Source organism: Eutrigla gurnardus (genome assembly GCF_963514095.1).
Source record: "Eutrigla gurnardus genome assembly, chromosome: 20".
Lineage (NCBI taxonomy): Eukaryota > Metazoa > Chordata > Actinopteri > Perciformes > Triglidae > Eutrigla > Eutrigla gurnardus.
In genome coordinates this window covers 7,051,801-7,068,034 of record NC_139931.1, presented here as the reverse complement: position 1 = coordinate 7,068,034, position 16,234 = coordinate 7,051,801, and the positions used below count along the sequence as shown (strand labels likewise).

Below are 16,234 nucleotides of genomic sequence, written 5' to 3'. Positions count from 1 at the left end.
TTGCTCCTTCTTTTCTTTTTCATTCAAAAACTGCTAACCGTCCATTTGTGAACAAGGTTGCCCGATATCAGCATCACTAATCTACATTCACATCCTGTTGACAGGGACAAGTGCTCCATCCAAGTACTCGAGGACTGAAACATCCTTTCAGCCTTCATATTCAATTTTCATATTTGAATCACTATGAATAGAATGGCGGGGAGATTGGTATCACCCTGAATGCGGTCGCCGTGGAAATATCACACACACACACACACACACACACACAAACACACACACAGGTAATCCATCTCCAGCCATGACACACAGAAGATTCATCACCACGCTGCGTGATTAGTGCCTCCCCCTCCCCTCCTCACACTCCTCCCGTAGCACTCCATCATCTCGTAGACTGAATAATTGTGTTTTGCCACCGTCGCCGTAATGCATATCCCTCCGATTATCCAGATGTGGGCGACACCATAATCCATATGCCCACGACGCCGGGTACAGATGGTTGTGTAATTGCCGGCACACGGTGGCGATCACCCTGCTTTATAATCAGATTCATAGTCAATGCTTGTGGGTGTTCACCGTTTGAGGTTTCCCAGGATCGTTTCCCTATCAGATGCCACCGTAGTCTCATTTAGAGTGGACTTTTCCGAGTCTGGCTAATGAGGGTGTTTACACCGCTCCGTGATCTGGGATCTGGCTCATTGAGTGGTGACATATCGGCCCCGGCAAGCACTCCAATCCTATTTGTTTCTCGTCGGTTTGATGGTGGGAGATAAAGTTTCCACTGAGCCGTGTGGCGGAGGGAATTTCTCACTCTGAAGTGACCAAAATATTGATTTAAGGAAATGAGTGTTTTCACCACCAGTGTATTGAAAGTAGCTCGACTTAGTGGTTGGAAGCTCATCTACTGCAGCTACAAGGTGGTTGTACAGCAGAAATTGAATTTATGTGTTCCTCACATTTGATACGTTTAATACCCAGTTTGCTGGTTTGCCGTCTGCACACACACACACACACACACACACACACACACACACACACACACAAATGTCTCTGTGCAAAAATACTTTTCCTTTCTCTAAAATATTCAAGTCAATTTTATTTATATAGCCCAATATCCTAAATCACGCATTTCCCTCAAGTGGCTTTTCTATCTGTACAGTCTATTACACCCTTTATATACTTAGACCCCTGATTCTAATAAAAGAACACAATTATAATATCTTCCAGGACAGATAGACATGCCTTAGATGTCATGTGTACAAACGAGACCAATCCAGCAAAATTACAATCAGAAAAAAATAAATAAAAATGTATAAACACATTTGAAAGGGTATGGGTTAGATAGATACTCTAAACTGTGTATAAGCCCTGTGATGTGCTGTTGACTTGCCCAGGGTGTCTTACGTGCCTGCTGGCTGGGATAACCGCCAGCCAACCGAGACCCTAAAAGGATTAAGTGAGTTAAGAAAAGAGTCTGAACATTGTTACAGACGCCTTCTCAAACCGTGCAGTCATTTGACATCAACATAGCGGAACATAAAAGAAAATTAAAATGAAACCCAGTGGTAGTGGAAATGTTCACAAGCCCTTAATGTTCAGGACCACTGGGTTAGCCTGTATGGTATTTTATTAGCTCATCAATTATTTTTCATGGAAAATCATTTAAAATATATCTAATAATGATAGCTGTCACATAATTGCCGTGGAGTTCAATATTTGACATTTAGTGGAGAAGAAGTTTCATAAAAGAAGCAATAAAATGGAAATACTGGAGTTAAAGTACTTCCCACCACTGATTTGGCACATACTGTACATGTGTCACATACACAAATAAGAATGACACCAGAAGAGCATAACAGTGTGGTTCCTAGTAGAAATTGTGCCCCCTGTTGGTGTAAAAACATAGCACAAACCCGAAATGCTGTTATACATTATATGCATCCCCGTAGGACGATTGATTTTTCACACGTAGTTAGTTGACTCGCACACTTACTTACTTTCTTCCTCAGCTCTATATGTAAGGAAGAGGCCACACAGCTGCACTGATGCTCCAGAGAGAGAGAAGGGGAGTGATGGAGGGGCTGCAGTTGTCATGGAAACGCAAGGAGAGGGGGGGTGGTGCATTGGGAAGTGGGACCAGTTTGTTTTGTTATTGAACGTCACGTGGCAAGGTGAAGCTCCGCCCCCTCCTCCCCTCCGTTACCACCGATTCAACCGTCTCGAGCTCCTGCTCCGGTCAGTTACTACAAAATGGCTGCAGAGGCTCCGCCGCCAACGAGAATCTCCTGAACGCTTCATGGTAGGATTAATTCATCCGTTTTTTTTTGGCGGCGCTTAGCGCGACACATTTTGCACCGTGTCGCTTTTGCACTTTCGGGGAAAAAAACCGTGCGGGATTTTGCTGAAGTTAAATGTGGCGGCCGGGAAGCGAATGAATATATTTTTTTGAGCTCAGCCCACTTTTGACATCAGTGTTTTCTTCGCTCTTTATCGCAGTTGTCGATGGTACAAGGGTACTTTATTTATTTATTTATTTTTTAGCATGGTTGTGACTGGACCGTAGCACGGCTCCCCCTCCCCTCCCCTCCCCCGGACTAGTTTACCTAACCGTAGTGGCTTCGGTTGTAACGAGTCAAGGACACCGTGTGTTGTCGTGTTCGTAGCCCGGCAGATAGTCGGTTGAACGCTTTCTGTTGCACTCGGTGTGTAGGAGTGTTGAGTTGACATGAATTGTTGCGACTCATTCTCTCACACACACACACATTAAAAAAAAAAAAAAAAAAAAAAAAACATGCTGCAGAGTGAGTTCTGCCTACAGGCAGTGAACGCACCACCAAGCTGAGTTCTCCTCCAGTTTCCATTTACTGAGAATATTTGTCTCACGTGCATCCTCAGACATCCATGTATTGATCTGCTTCTGGTCTGCTGGCCTTCACCTTCAATCTTATGCACAACTCCTGAGTTTAAAGATTTTTGCCCTTCATTTGCCTTGACACAACCTTGGGACGGTTGTTGAAATTGTTTATTTAATATTTAATGCACTGTACGTGTCAAACCCAACTTGCCCAGTCCAGGGTTTGCTTCCTGTATTCCCTTCACCATAGAGACGAACATCATCGCCCGCCTCCTGCTGTAGCTCCTGCGGCGGGGCACACACTCCTGAAGGAGGAGGGAGTAAGGAGGGCAGACTGGGGATGCCAGCACCCCCTGATGCTTGCAGAGGGCAGGCTGACGTCAGCTTTGAGGCCCGCTGGTTTTACTAATGCGTTAGGAGTCCCTAATTGGGGGTCTGGGTTTGGCAAGGGATGAAGAGATGGTGGCGGTAAAGGGAAAGGGGGTGTTGGGAGGGTCCTTTCTGTCCCTGCTGGGGTCAGGGGGCCCCAGTCAGCACCCAAGCCTCTGAAAGAGGCAGTGTGTATTCACAGAGAGGCGCCAAAGGGGGCTTGATAACAAAAACAGGCCGCTAAATACGGTGATTACTATAAGGCTTAGGTCATAGCCTCACTTTTCAGTTCGAAACTCTCGATGGCTTTTTGCTGAGCGCTGGACGAGGCAGCCTGAGGGGCATTTTGCCAGATTGTGTCATTTGGTTTGGCGAGTTGTTTGGTGTCAGTGATCGGACGCTGAGCTGGAGTCCTCAGTGGAAATGATGAGCTTGCGTTCTGCGAAAAAAGCAGTCGGCAGGAATACATTTCTGACTTGGAAGTTTAGATTGTTTTCTTTAAAAAGCGAAGTTTTCTTGAATGCTAGTTTCATTCATTTTTTTAGATACACGCTACTTTTAAAGAATTTTCCTGATGGTCCTTCACTACAAATCAGGTTTTTTTATTATAATTTATATGGACAAATGTGGAAACTGTGAGAAAGCTACGCGATCAGGGTTTAAAAAGACATTTGTAAGGAGTATTTCCTGGACCAATAATTCATTTTCAACCGTGGACCCCGTCGTGAAAGAGTTCCCATTACTTTTGGAGCCGACAACTGACATCGGGACTGGAGGCAGTGCTGTTGGAGTGTGTCCATACAAGTTATTTTAGGGGCCTGTTCGGAGTGCCAGGAGTGCAGCATAAGTTTCTCTTTTCCTTGTCGTTAGCTCAGGTCAGAAAGCATTAACATGACCACACTGAGAATAGCTTCAAGTACTTTACAGAGTGCAATCCTCTTTGCAGAGGGAAAGGACTGTTAGTGCGGAGCCAGCAGTTTTTTAAAACCTTCACGTGATTTGAAAGGTAGCTGACTAATTTTGCTTCGTTTTTTGTTTTTTTTTGTGTGTGGTGCATTTGCGGTTGTGTATTTTAAAAAAAAGTTGAAAACGCCGTCGTGCCCTGATGTGCGATTGCGCAGAGGAAGCTGCACATTCTGCCATAGCTGTGGCGGCGGCTGCTGCTGTGGTTGCTAGCGAGAGTTCTCCCAAGGGCTCGCCATGCTCTTGTTTGGCTTGCAGCGATGGCATTCCTGGCTCTGTGCCCAGTGACTGCTGTCTAGCACCCCCCACCCCCCCCCTTCATCTCTCACACATACGCACAATCCAGCCCCATAAATCGCAGCCCTCTCATCTTCATCGCTCCAATGTGGGGCAGATCACATGTACACAATTCAATTGCGGGGCTGTCTCTAGTCTCTTTCCCCCTTTGCTTTCCTTTGTGTGTGTGTTGTGTGTGTGTGTGGTTTTAAGAGGGACACCGAGCTCTAATCCTGTTGTTCTGACAGGAGGGTGTAATTCCACAACAGAGCTGAGCTCATTGACCTACGTCCTTCATATCCACACAAGCTGTACTTCCTCGCTACAAATGGCTGCTCATGATGTGGCTCGGCATGCCACTACGATTTAACCTCAAGCGAAATCTGCAGCGTCGTAGACCGTTTTATGACTTTACGTTATTAAGTGTTTGGAAAAACGTATGGAGGAGTCTTAGCCTTTTTTTAAATAGTGGTTTAATTGAAGATGTTTGTTATTCACATAGACGTGCCGTTATATTTCCAGAGGTGCTGCAGCATCAAAACGAGGCACAGCATCACACATCTGTCCGAGCCCGCCACATGTTCGGACATGACACAGCAGCTCTCATTGAGAGAGGGGGCTCTCTGTGAGCTGCTCGGGGATTTCTTACAACCGAAATCGTGGCGACGCTTTGCTCGGTACTCCCTCTCCTCATCCTGGGTCGTAGGCCCGACAGCAGCTCACATTAACTGGAGCATCTCTCTTATCCCCTGATCCTGCATGACACGAGCCCCACCGATGCCTTTGAAAGGAGCAGCACCAGCTATATTTAGCATGGCAGCTGCACCAGCGGGTTCCATATCCAGCCTCTTGAGGGTAAAAATAAGTGCTTATGGTTTGAGATAGGTGTATGGCCGGAGGCAGTGTTTCTTTTTTTGTTGTGTTGAACCAAATCCCAATAACCCTAATCTCATGCATGCAATCTGGACTAGGGTGCAGTTATAACTACGCTCTATTTATCATCCAGCTCATTTTCATTGCTGCTCTTTGAACCATCAGGCGGGGACTTCTGCAGGATTGTCCTGTAAACATTGAGGGCATGTGTGCCGAGTTAGCCGGTCCAGCATGTGGGTGTATTTTCTAGAAAACTGTCAAGTTGGGCAAACTATTCAGTTCAAACTGAAATTTGGTAGATTTATCCGTTTAGCACAACCTTTTCATACCAAACTAGAAGCTGATTTCTGGCAAAGCGATACTGAATTACTGTATCCAACTTTGAAACTGACAGTTTATGTTTATCATCTTGAATTAGGAATAATGACGTTTTGTATTAATCCCTTATTTTGGCATATGCTTCAGAAAGTGCTGACTTACATATATCCCCAACATCATGTCTACTATAATGCAACACGGCCTCCTCTTATTTGTGGCAGCAAATAAGTGGTAGCAAAGATTGATCTTGAGGTATTTAGGTGGCGGTCTATGGGAGGGTGCTGCTTGTATGAAAATGAACATCTTTGGTGTCAGTAAAACAAAACAACGTTTCACCACAACAGCTAAATGTGAGCTCTGTTGAACTCTTACCGCTGTGGTTGGAGGTTTTCTAAATGGCCTTTCACGTTATGGTGGTTGAACTTATTACATGTGTCACTGAGCTCAAGAAGGAACAGTCAGGAGGGGAAAAGGACATAGTTTTCCTGTGTTTTTTCGGCTTTTCTTTGAACCCTCGCTCTCACAATATGCTTCTATAATTGGTCAATTATGAGATTTGTGCTCCGGTGTTTGATGCTTTCGGTTATTGAACCTCCACAATCAAACTGATTTCAGCGCAGTGGTTAAGGGCGCTGTCTGTCTCCACCTGACTGCTCCGCCAGGGCCTCGGGGAGCGCTTGTTGCCAGGCAATGGCACACACCGCTGTCGTCTGCAGCAGCATAGGCATGGCAGGAGTGAAAAGCTGGTGGGTTTTAGTATCATATGAAAGGTTCAAGGAACTGGATTCCGATTTATGTATTTTTCCAGGCCTAGTTTCCCTGCCGTCAGTCCTTAAAAAACCTGGCTTCCAGCTTTTATTTATTTGTTTTTCTGTGTAGAGGATTAGGATAGATAAATCTCCCAGCTGGATGCACTTGCACATGAAGCTAGGAGGCTTTATCAGGTGGTTTTCGGCTACAGTGTGTGACTGTTTTCCTCTCAGGAGGAGAGAAGGAGTAGCGTAGGTTGTTGCCGGGTCGGCATGGTGAGCAGGCCTCGATCCACGACCCAGAATACTGGCATGTATAGTTTTTCCCGTGGTCTGCCCCGTATATTAGTTGTGTTGGGATCTGTTGCTCCAGCTGGGTGTGTCGACTGTAGAATGGGGGCCTCGTCTCACCGGCCCCCACTCTGCTAGACCTGCAAGGCCTCCCTAATGGTTTCCAGAGCCAACCCCAAAGACCACCAACCCAAAAACACATGCACGGCTCAAAACATTGCAGTCTGCACGGTGCAAAACAAACCCTCATTCTTCTGTGTAGCGGTTGTTTTACTACCAGGCATGTGATCTTGCGTGTTACAACAGCAGCCGTTGACAACAGTGATTTTACCTCAGAGAGCCACGATACAATGGAACAATGCAGCCATGTCATTGTAAATCACTTTTGCAGGTGTTCACCTGCTGAGTGCCTTTCTCCTCCTCAGTCGGGGATAAAAATCATGTCCCTCTCTCTTTTGTCTTTTTGTCTTTTTTTTTTGTATTCAAGTTGTGACAAGAAGCAAAAAAAACACGAGAAGAGAACCATTTGATGGAAGATAAGAAAAAGAAAAAGCAAGAAGAGAAGAAAAAGAAAGACGCTGCTCAGAAAAAGGTAAGCTTTTGGCGAACTGTATCATTTAAAACACACACACACACTCTTCTTATTCACTTATTTGCCTATGTCTACTGTTTAGTCAGCATGTTAAGATACTGGAAGCCCCCCGCTCAGTGTTCATGCATGGCCAACATCCCCAGAAAAGGTACCCGAGAGGGTCAGTAGTGTCGCTTCCTTTTTCCTCAGATGACAGCATGTATTATTAAAATGTTGGGTGCTGCACAACAAAGCACAGGTCGCTCAGGTGTCTTTGCTGAAGTCAAATCCCATCGATCACATGCATATCAAGCAAATGCATTCTGACGTAACCAGAACTTTTATCTAGTTCTCATCTTTGCCTCTACCCTGTAGCCCCCCGCCTCTACCCCTCCTCCGTTTCCTTCAGTGGGGCATCTGTTTTCAGTGTTTGCCTGCTGTTCTCCGCAACACATTTTATGTATCCTTGACCCTGCTTGTCAGCGCCCGCTGAAAGTATGTCAATGTATGTTTCTTAATATACGAGAGGAGCATTTGTGTTTTATCTATTTTACTCCCTTCTCTTCGCCACAAGTGAACCCGCTCACCCTGCAGCAGGAACGATCATGAACCTTTTAGCATTTCAGTAGATGAGCAGAACCAGTCCCTGAACATTTTGTTCCGATTGCCCTGGCTAGTTGCTCCGGTGCTGTCGTGCAGCTGGAGAGGCAGCCAATGCAGCTCAGATGTTGATGGCACATTAACATTTAGGCCCACAACATTCACTCACACAAGACGCTTCTTGCTTCGTCTTTTTGAGTCGTCTTTCTTTTGCTAATAAGTTTTTCTCTGTTTCTTTCAGGTCACAGAACAGAGAACCAAAGGTGAGTTTTGGCTTCTTGTATTAAACCTCAAATTTAATTTCTATATTAAGTTTCTGTTGAATCTTTCTCAGTTTGGGCCAAAATATACCCTGAACTATACAGTGTTTTCAAACAGTAGGGAGAAGTGTTATGCGAGTGTGAAAGTGTTTATCGCCCTAATTAGATAATAAAATAAATAATAACTTCCATGCAGGATTGCCTCAGAGATTCGATCTACGCTCTGTTCATTGCTGTGCAATTTGATGCATTAGCTTCTATTATAGTAGAGCATCTTTAAATAAAAACATTAGCAGCAGCCAGGTGGCCCATCCTACCTGAGCCAAAATGGAGGCCAGGTGCCCATACAAGACTAATAAGGAGCACAGGGATGGTACAGCTGCTCCTCAGGCCTCCCCGTGGGCTCCTCAGGCATACCTAGCAGGGTAGAGGTGAGGAGAAACCTCAGAAGAGATGAAAACAACCCACCAAACAAACGTGAAAGAGAGAGGCGAATAAAGTTGAGTGAGAGGTGACTTCTGAAGGGGAAGAGTGTGCTTAGCTTGCAGGTTTTGAACGCCTCCTCTGTGGCAGCTGCAGACCCACTCTTCACTCCGTCTCCCCCCCCCCCAAGCCAGTGCTCTTAATGACCAGAGAGAGGCGGGTGGACGGTGTCGGACAGTCTGTTCTGCGCGGGAGCAGATCTCCTGGTCGAGATGAGCCGGCAGATGGGAGAGAGGACTTAATGTCTCGTGAGGGATGGGCAGGTTGAAATCTGATTAGAACTTCTGGCGGACTTTGGCAGAACGGCCTTAATGGCAACACCTAATTAGTGTGTGAGCATCTTTGTGTTGTTTGGGTTTATGTGAGTTTGGAGGCCAGGTTTGTTCAGATCAGTAAAAAAAAAAAAGAGGAAGTGCATACGACTGTGAACTGTGGTTCAAGGGTCAGTGCCTCGACCTCCCACTCTCTCCCTGAAGGATGAGTTAACGAGGCTGTAATGTCACCGAGGTGCCACCCACCGCTGATACTCCTCGTCTGAGTCACTTTCAGTCCCTCAGTTTGCTGCACTAATGAATGTGATCTGGGTTTGGCTGTGCTAGCATTCTCTTTGTCTCTTATCTACTTTGTTTTGTTTCACAGCATCCACAAATTGACCTATATACTAGGCTCTTTTCTCCCCATCTACAAACTAGGCTGTGATATGAACAATTCTTTTTTTTTTTTTTGTCTTGGCTGCTGCTCATAACAGCAACGTGCCATGGCCTCATTTTACTGTGATCTTCACCCAGTTAAATGTCACATTTGACTTTTTAGCATATCATGCATATTCGTGGTCTCTGATATGCTGATTGATGTCCATTATGTTTGGCTGCTTTCCTGTAGGATCATTCTTCACTCAAGAAATTCCTACTTTTTTTTTTTTTTTTTTTTTCATTTAATAGTTGATTCAGTTGAAATATTGTTTTACCACGAATACATTTCTGTCAGAGATGCAGAAGGATCTCTTAAGAGCTCATAAAAAACATCAAAGAATATAAATATTATTGTTATAGACTCTTATTTTGAATGACTGTAGGCCAATGGCTCATTCAACATAAAAACAATGCATATATTTTAAGAAAAGTCCCATTTTTGTCAGAATAAGTGACTCAAAGAGAGGCAGCTTGTGTCTGGTATTAATACAGGGTACACTGGGAGCTAATTAGCAGAAAAGGGATAGCGCGTAGGCTGAATAAACAGGCAATCATACACAGGAGATCTTCAGGAAGACCCTGAGCACCATAGTAACACTACACCACCTCCTGTCTAGTCTAGCAGAGAGGCCCACTCGGGGACCAGCAGGAGGGAAAAGGGAGCAGAAGAAGGTGGGCTGCAAGGGAAGAGATGGGATGAATTATCGTGGTTACATTTGTGCAAGTGTAGAGAGGCGTCTGCTTTAAAAAAACAATGCCTTTGGTTTGATTTGAGAGAGCTAGAAACGGGTATGCGAGAGCAAAAAGAAACAGACGGAACCATGTGAAACTGTGAGAATGCACGCCAGTTTCCTGTTTGCCGGCACAGCTGAGGGGGCCCTTTGTAGGATTCTTCTACTGGCTCACTTCTCAGACGCACTCGCTCTCACACAGGCTCGCTCCTGCAGTCGCCTTATATGACAGGCGAAACGCCAGCAGCATATGTACAGCGTGTGCTTATGCAAACACGCACATATGGTTTTACTCACGTAGTTTCACGTTGCAGCTCCTCGCAAATGCTGCACGGACTCCTTTCGGCTTCGCGAAACCAAAACTGCGACTTGTTATGAAATTCATCAGCAAATGTTGCACGTTCACCACCAAACACTGAAAGGCCTATTAGGGTGCTTTCATCCCGGTTCGCACAGTTCGCTTGAAAGATGTTGAACCCTGTTGAGGACTAGACAACGAGAGCGAGGCCGCTCTCGGATCGCTTCCAAGAGGTGCTTTTCATTTTGCGGGTTGTTAGCAAAACACACTAACCACAGGGTTTTAGATATTTAATTTTAGCATGAGTAAAGGCTGAGCTATTATTAAGTCTATTAACTGTTCATGAAGTGATTTCATCTGTAAGAGAAATTGGGTAGTAGCAGTACGGATGTACCGATAATTATATTGTATATCGGTAACAATGGGCCAGGTCTATTCAATTAAATTCAATGAAACTTTAATTCCTACCAATTTGTTGCTGCAATAAAAAGGTTTATAGTTGGACTTAAACTTTGTTTTTTTATATTTTGCAAGGTTGCACGTGTGTAATTTATTATTTTCATAATGAATGACAATATAAAAGACTCATAGTGGCATATTTTCAATAGAAAATAAATGAAACAGATGTACCCGGTTTAATAATGTCGACATAAAGTTTGACACGAAAAGATCTCGGTCCATCTTCATTAACATCATTATCTTCCGGTCCGCTGCCGAAACTTTACATGTAAACGTCCACTTCTTATATGCAGGTTATAGTCTGGACCGAAACGAGCCGATCTTCACTTTCAACTCAAAACCTGCATGCAAATAAAGGCTTGTGTCCGCTCCCCGTCACTATGGCGTATGTAGGTCAACATCACGGTCACGCCAAACCTTGATTTATGCGTCTGCCTCCCCGTGTAGTGCCACTGACCAGCCGTCCTCAAGAAAGTGCCAGATAAATGAGTAACGGCAATAATTATTGGCTCCATCATAGCTATTGTGTAGCATGGCAGCACCAACAGGCCTTCTGGCATCAACAAGCTGCACCAGAGTTCATTTCAAAGGGTTAATTAGCTATTGTGTTAATGTTCATGGCGTGCGTTTTTTTTTTATCCATATAAAAGACGGGGCGCACCATGCATACACATCAAGGCGCACATTTACATAGCGCAATAAAAGATAACATTATTATAAAGTAGTGTCACGGCAGTAATTTCATAACAGATTAATTTGCCGTTTCACATTCACTTAATTACGCCCAGCGCTTTGTGTTGGAGAGTCATAAATTGCGGTGCGATCAGGGGGGAATTTACACCAGCGTGCCGCTTGTCACCGTCACCGCCTCTTCTGCATGTCGCGTCCCAATAAGCACTGCTTAAACGGATGCATCGTGGTGGTGATAAACCATATTACAAAGCAGCCGGCGTAACGGCTGGATTTTGCTGTTATGAAGTGGACTATAAATTGTGCATATGAGCTTATCGCGGTCTTTTCAGGGTAGGGTGTAATCTAAAGGGCCACACAGATTAAAAAGAGTCCGGTGCCTCTGAATGATGGACAATCTACGTAGTTTGTCTGTTTCCCCCCCCCCCCAAACAGAAGTCAGTGGGTGAGAGTTATGTGTTTGTATTAGGCTGAGTAGTGTTAGACGTTGAGGATGAAGTGTGTTATGGGGAATTCCTGGAGCTGGCTGTTAAGTCAGCTGTGAAGTGGAGGGGTGATTTATATTGTTATAGCAGAGAGAAGTCAGGTGACACAACTCTATGAAAGAAAAATGTCTAAAAATACATTTTGGACAATTTTTTATTATTTTTTTCAGCTGGAAAAAAAAAGGAAATGATATATCTACTTAAAAATTGCACAGTTTGGGTAAAACTTAATCTTTAATCATTTGAGCATCTTGTATAATAAGATGATATTTTTTCTCAGTGGAAAACAAAATGCAGCCTGTGGCAGTTTCTGCCAACGAAACGAATATTACAGCCTCGGTCACTTTTGCAGTGAATTGTGTCGACCCAGCGGGTGCTGCGCAGGTCAGGAGGACGGGACGGTCCTCTCTTTCACCCATCACTTCCTCTAAATCATAACAGACAGTGGAATCCGGTCCGCCTGCAGCCGTTGGCATCAAAAAGGCCAGGGACACGGGAGTGATGAGTCCAGGGAGGTTGTCTGCCTGTCTTCCACTTGTCTTCTGAGAGCAGCGGGCATTAAAAGGCCTCCTCTTATCTGTCACACTGCTCTCGTGGTGACGCTTCTGTAAATCTGGCTGGAAAACGCCTTCTAAAAGAGCGTTTCTCACTGGCGAGAGGAAGCGGCGACGACTCGCAATGTGTCACGCAGCTCAGGTGTGCAATTATGTCGCACCATTCAGATATCTAGTTGCCATTTGATATACGCTCTGACCTATATAGCCTCATGGTCTTCACACTGTGCTGTCAGACATCAAGTGCTTTTAAATGGCGTTTTTGTCCGCGTTGAATGTGATGCAGCGAGGGAGGGTTTTCCCTCTAAACTACAGTGTCATATTTATTCACTTCTAATTAAGCCCTTTAATCTTCCCTCTTGTGAGGCTCAGTGCTCACATTTTAAAGCCCACAGGAGAAACGAGATGGAGAACCCTTAAGACATGCCTCCCTTCCTCGCTCATGATTCGTTGACACTTCTTTCTGCCGCCTCCTCTGTAATAGACATCCGATAAGGATCCAGTCATTTCCATGTTTCCGGTTTTTTGCTTCAATTAGAGGAGTCTTTTGGCAGCAACGGCAGATATACGATACATTTGGAATACGGTGTGCAACAGATAACGCTTGTCAAGCGTGGCTACACATTGATGGCTGTGGTTTTTATGGTTATGTATGTGATTTTCATACAGTAACTTAATCTACATCGTCCTGATTTTATTTCCTTGTTGAGCTTTTGTTCTGTTGCACGGTTTATGCAGAATTTGTGACTTTGCTGCCATTCTGTTAAACAAAAGACCAAAGGAGAGTTTTCTTTTTGATGGAAGCCAACAAACCTGCCTGTTGGAGTAGAGTTCTGCATCCTGCTGGTCATTGAGCAACAGCACATGGTTTAGATTTTAGACTTTATTATAGATACAAGTTCCTTGGGCAGGTTGTTAAAGCTTCATTCAGGCTGTAACAGCTCAGCCTACTGAAAACTTGTAATCACTAACAAACTTGTGCGTGCGTGCGTGCGTGCGTGCGTGCGTGCGTGCGTGCGTGTGTGTGTGTGTTAGTGTTGTCACGATACCAACATTTTGGTACCGGTACCGGTACCAACATGTGTTTCGGTACTTTTCGATACTTTTCCAAATAAAAACTGAACGCAAAAAATGTCATTACTGACTTTATTTTAATAGAAAATCTTAGAACAATAACATATTAATCAGCAAATAAAATAAAATACCACAAAGACAAGCTTTTCTAATGCACACAATTTAAAAAATGTTAAAATATAAATACAATAATATAATATAAAATATAATAATATAAATAAACCAGCTTTTTCTTCCAGAGCTACTTTTGTTAAGAGTGAAGGGCGGTGGCGCTTGCTTTTAGCACTGAATGTGGTCGTTCCCTGAGCTCAGTCTGCAGGTCTGGGTGCTGGTCCTTTAAGTGTTTGGATAAGTCGGAGGTGTTTCCGCCGTTAGCCATGCACGTTTTTAAACACCGTTTACACAGTGGTGCATCGGCGTTAACTGCCTCGCCTTGCGCATTTGTTTTAAGCTAAAGTACGGCCATATCGGACTTCGCGGCGCTGGTTTGTCCGCAAGTTGCGGCGTGGTGACGGTTGCAGCAGCTAGTCTCCTCTCCGTGCTTCTCTCTCTCGCGCTCTCTCGCGCTCTCTCGCTCTCTCTCTCGCGCTCTCTCGCTCGCTCCAAGCTTTCCTCCTGCTCCGTTTGTTGCTCCAGTCTATGCTGCTCGCTAACTTGCTAGCGGTTTCCTCCGGCTTGCCTTTTATCTCCCCAAGCTGCGGCTCGCTCCTCGTCCTCTCAGCTGTAGTTACAACGCGGTGACGTCACGTGGCGAGGTCGCCCCGCTGTTGCGGGCGCTGCCGGCGGCGCTGCAAGTACCGGTCCCGTCCAAATGCAATATGGTACCGTTTTAAATGCCTCAGTACCCCGGTACCAAATTAGTACCGGTATACCGTGCAACCCTAGTGTGTGTACTCCAAGGCGATCCATTCGATGAATGGAAAGCGGAGTCAGCATGGTACTATGATTAAACTGCACTGATGGCACTGGAATCGGCCGTGATCCATTTTCCGAGCGCTTCTACTCGGGTCCACATTTGAAAGCTGTGCCAGTACAATTTTTACATAATAACAACAATAATACATGTTTACTCAGGACAATGCCTCTGAGTAATGAAGGTACTTGAAACGGTACTTGCATGATGTGGGTCCTCCTGAACAGGTCCACAGAGCTCGTACACAAAAGGGTCCTTTATCTTCAAGGTCATGAGGGTTGTTTTTCTTGTTTCACCTGAGAGGGAGACAGAAGAGGAGCATCAACGCTCTCCACCCTCTCCCTTTCTTCTACCAACCTTCGTATCTGTGATACCTCCCCCCCCCCAACCTCTAGGTCTTAAACAGTCAGGCAAGCATGCTATCATCGTTTCTCTTAGAAAATGAAGACTCCTTTTAAAGTGGAAAATGGAATGTCTTCGTCTGTGTGAAGCGCACACAGCCCCAAGGCCACGGTTTGATGTGCATCTTTGATGAACTGGGAATTCTCTTCACAGCTGATGACTGTGTTTTTTGCAAAGAGGCTTTCAGAGCCGGCGACTCGGATGTCTTTTGACTCCATTTCACTTTTTTTCTTCAAAGCACTGACTTGTGAGACTCGTGCTTAATAAGCCACACCTTACCGATGCCAGAGGCCGTTTGTTTTTGTCTACTGATCAGACTAGATCTATAATTTGCCTTTTTTTTTTGCTTTAATGCATCAGTCACTTTGATGTAAGTAAATGTGCAGGGCTCATGAGAAGAAGAATTCAGTACAGCATGACATACTATACAAATAGGGTTCTAATTGTAAGCGGATTTAGACCCGAGCTGGTTTCAGGCAGTGAGACTTGAGCTCACAGTGGAGCTCGCAAGGGGGTGGAGACTGTAACACACACACACACACACACACACCATTCTCTTCATCACATCACCCTCCCTGCTCTGCCTCCTTCCCTTCCTCCTGTACGTCAGCTCTCTCTTTCGCTCTCCCTCCTCGTCTCCTCCGTCTGATTGGCTGACGGAGAAGCCAGCCAGCTTCCCCCTTCCCCCCAGCTTCCAGAAGAATCTACGTCACACGTCAGAGAGTCCCAACTGTATCATGATCGCCTTCATAACTGCACGACCACAAAGTCCTCCTGTTTATACGAGGAAATCACCTCTTAAAATCATCGGGGGGAAATTGGCCCGGGAATCGCCCGCCACCCCCGATAGAGAAATAATGGGGAGTAATAGCAGATCTCAGGGAATGAAGCAGAAAAGGAGAGCATGGGGAGGTGGGGAGGGACGAGGCACAAGAACGCAGAGGAAATGGAGCAGATGTAGAGAAATCTGATGAGAGGCGAGCTCCAGCTCTCGAGCTTCCCCCCCCCTGATTCCTTAGCTGCAGGGAGAGGGAGACACGCAGACAGATGCGGGTGAAACTGGATCAGACCATGCAGACATGTAACTTATAGAGGGGCTGCGGTACTGGACCCCCCCCTCACATGCATGACAGACACGAGTGCAAACAGAAAAACGAGGACGAGAAGAGTTAACGTGTCAGTATTTATAAGGCCATGTGGAAGTATAATCCCCGACACCGTCCTGTCCTCTCCCCTCAGTGTGGGCCCCAGCATTACATAACTCTTTGTTTTTGTGTGTGTCCGGCAGGCTGCATGTGTGCAAGTTATTCATTGCTTCACTTCACACACTCG

The 16,234-nt window shown here is 45.3% G+C and overlaps 1 protein-coding gene across 4 annotated transcripts in view; it reads left to right on the top strand.

Moving 5' to 3' along the window:
* The first annotated feature begins 2,275 nt into the window (after positions 1 to 2,275).
* tnrc6c1 (trinucleotide repeat containing adaptor 6C1) overlaps positions 2,276 to 16,234 on the top strand; it is a 43,396-nt gene continuing 29,437 nt past the window's right edge. For 2 of the 4 annotated variants that reach the window (XM_084037081.1, XM_084037079.1), the window contains exons 1-3: positions 2,276 to 2,296; positions 7,178 to 7,282; positions 8,103 to 8,124. In XM_084037081.1, the coding sequence (XP_083893207.1) occupies positions 7,220 to 7,282; positions 8,103 to 8,124 (85 nt within the window). In that variant the 5' untranslated portion in view covers positions 2,276 to 2,296; positions 7,178 to 7,219. Of the gene's footprint in view, positions 2,297 to 7,177; positions 7,283 to 8,102; positions 8,125 to 16,234 lie in introns of those variants that run through there. The other 2 variants (XM_084037080.1, XM_084037083.1) reach the window with 2 other exon arrangements.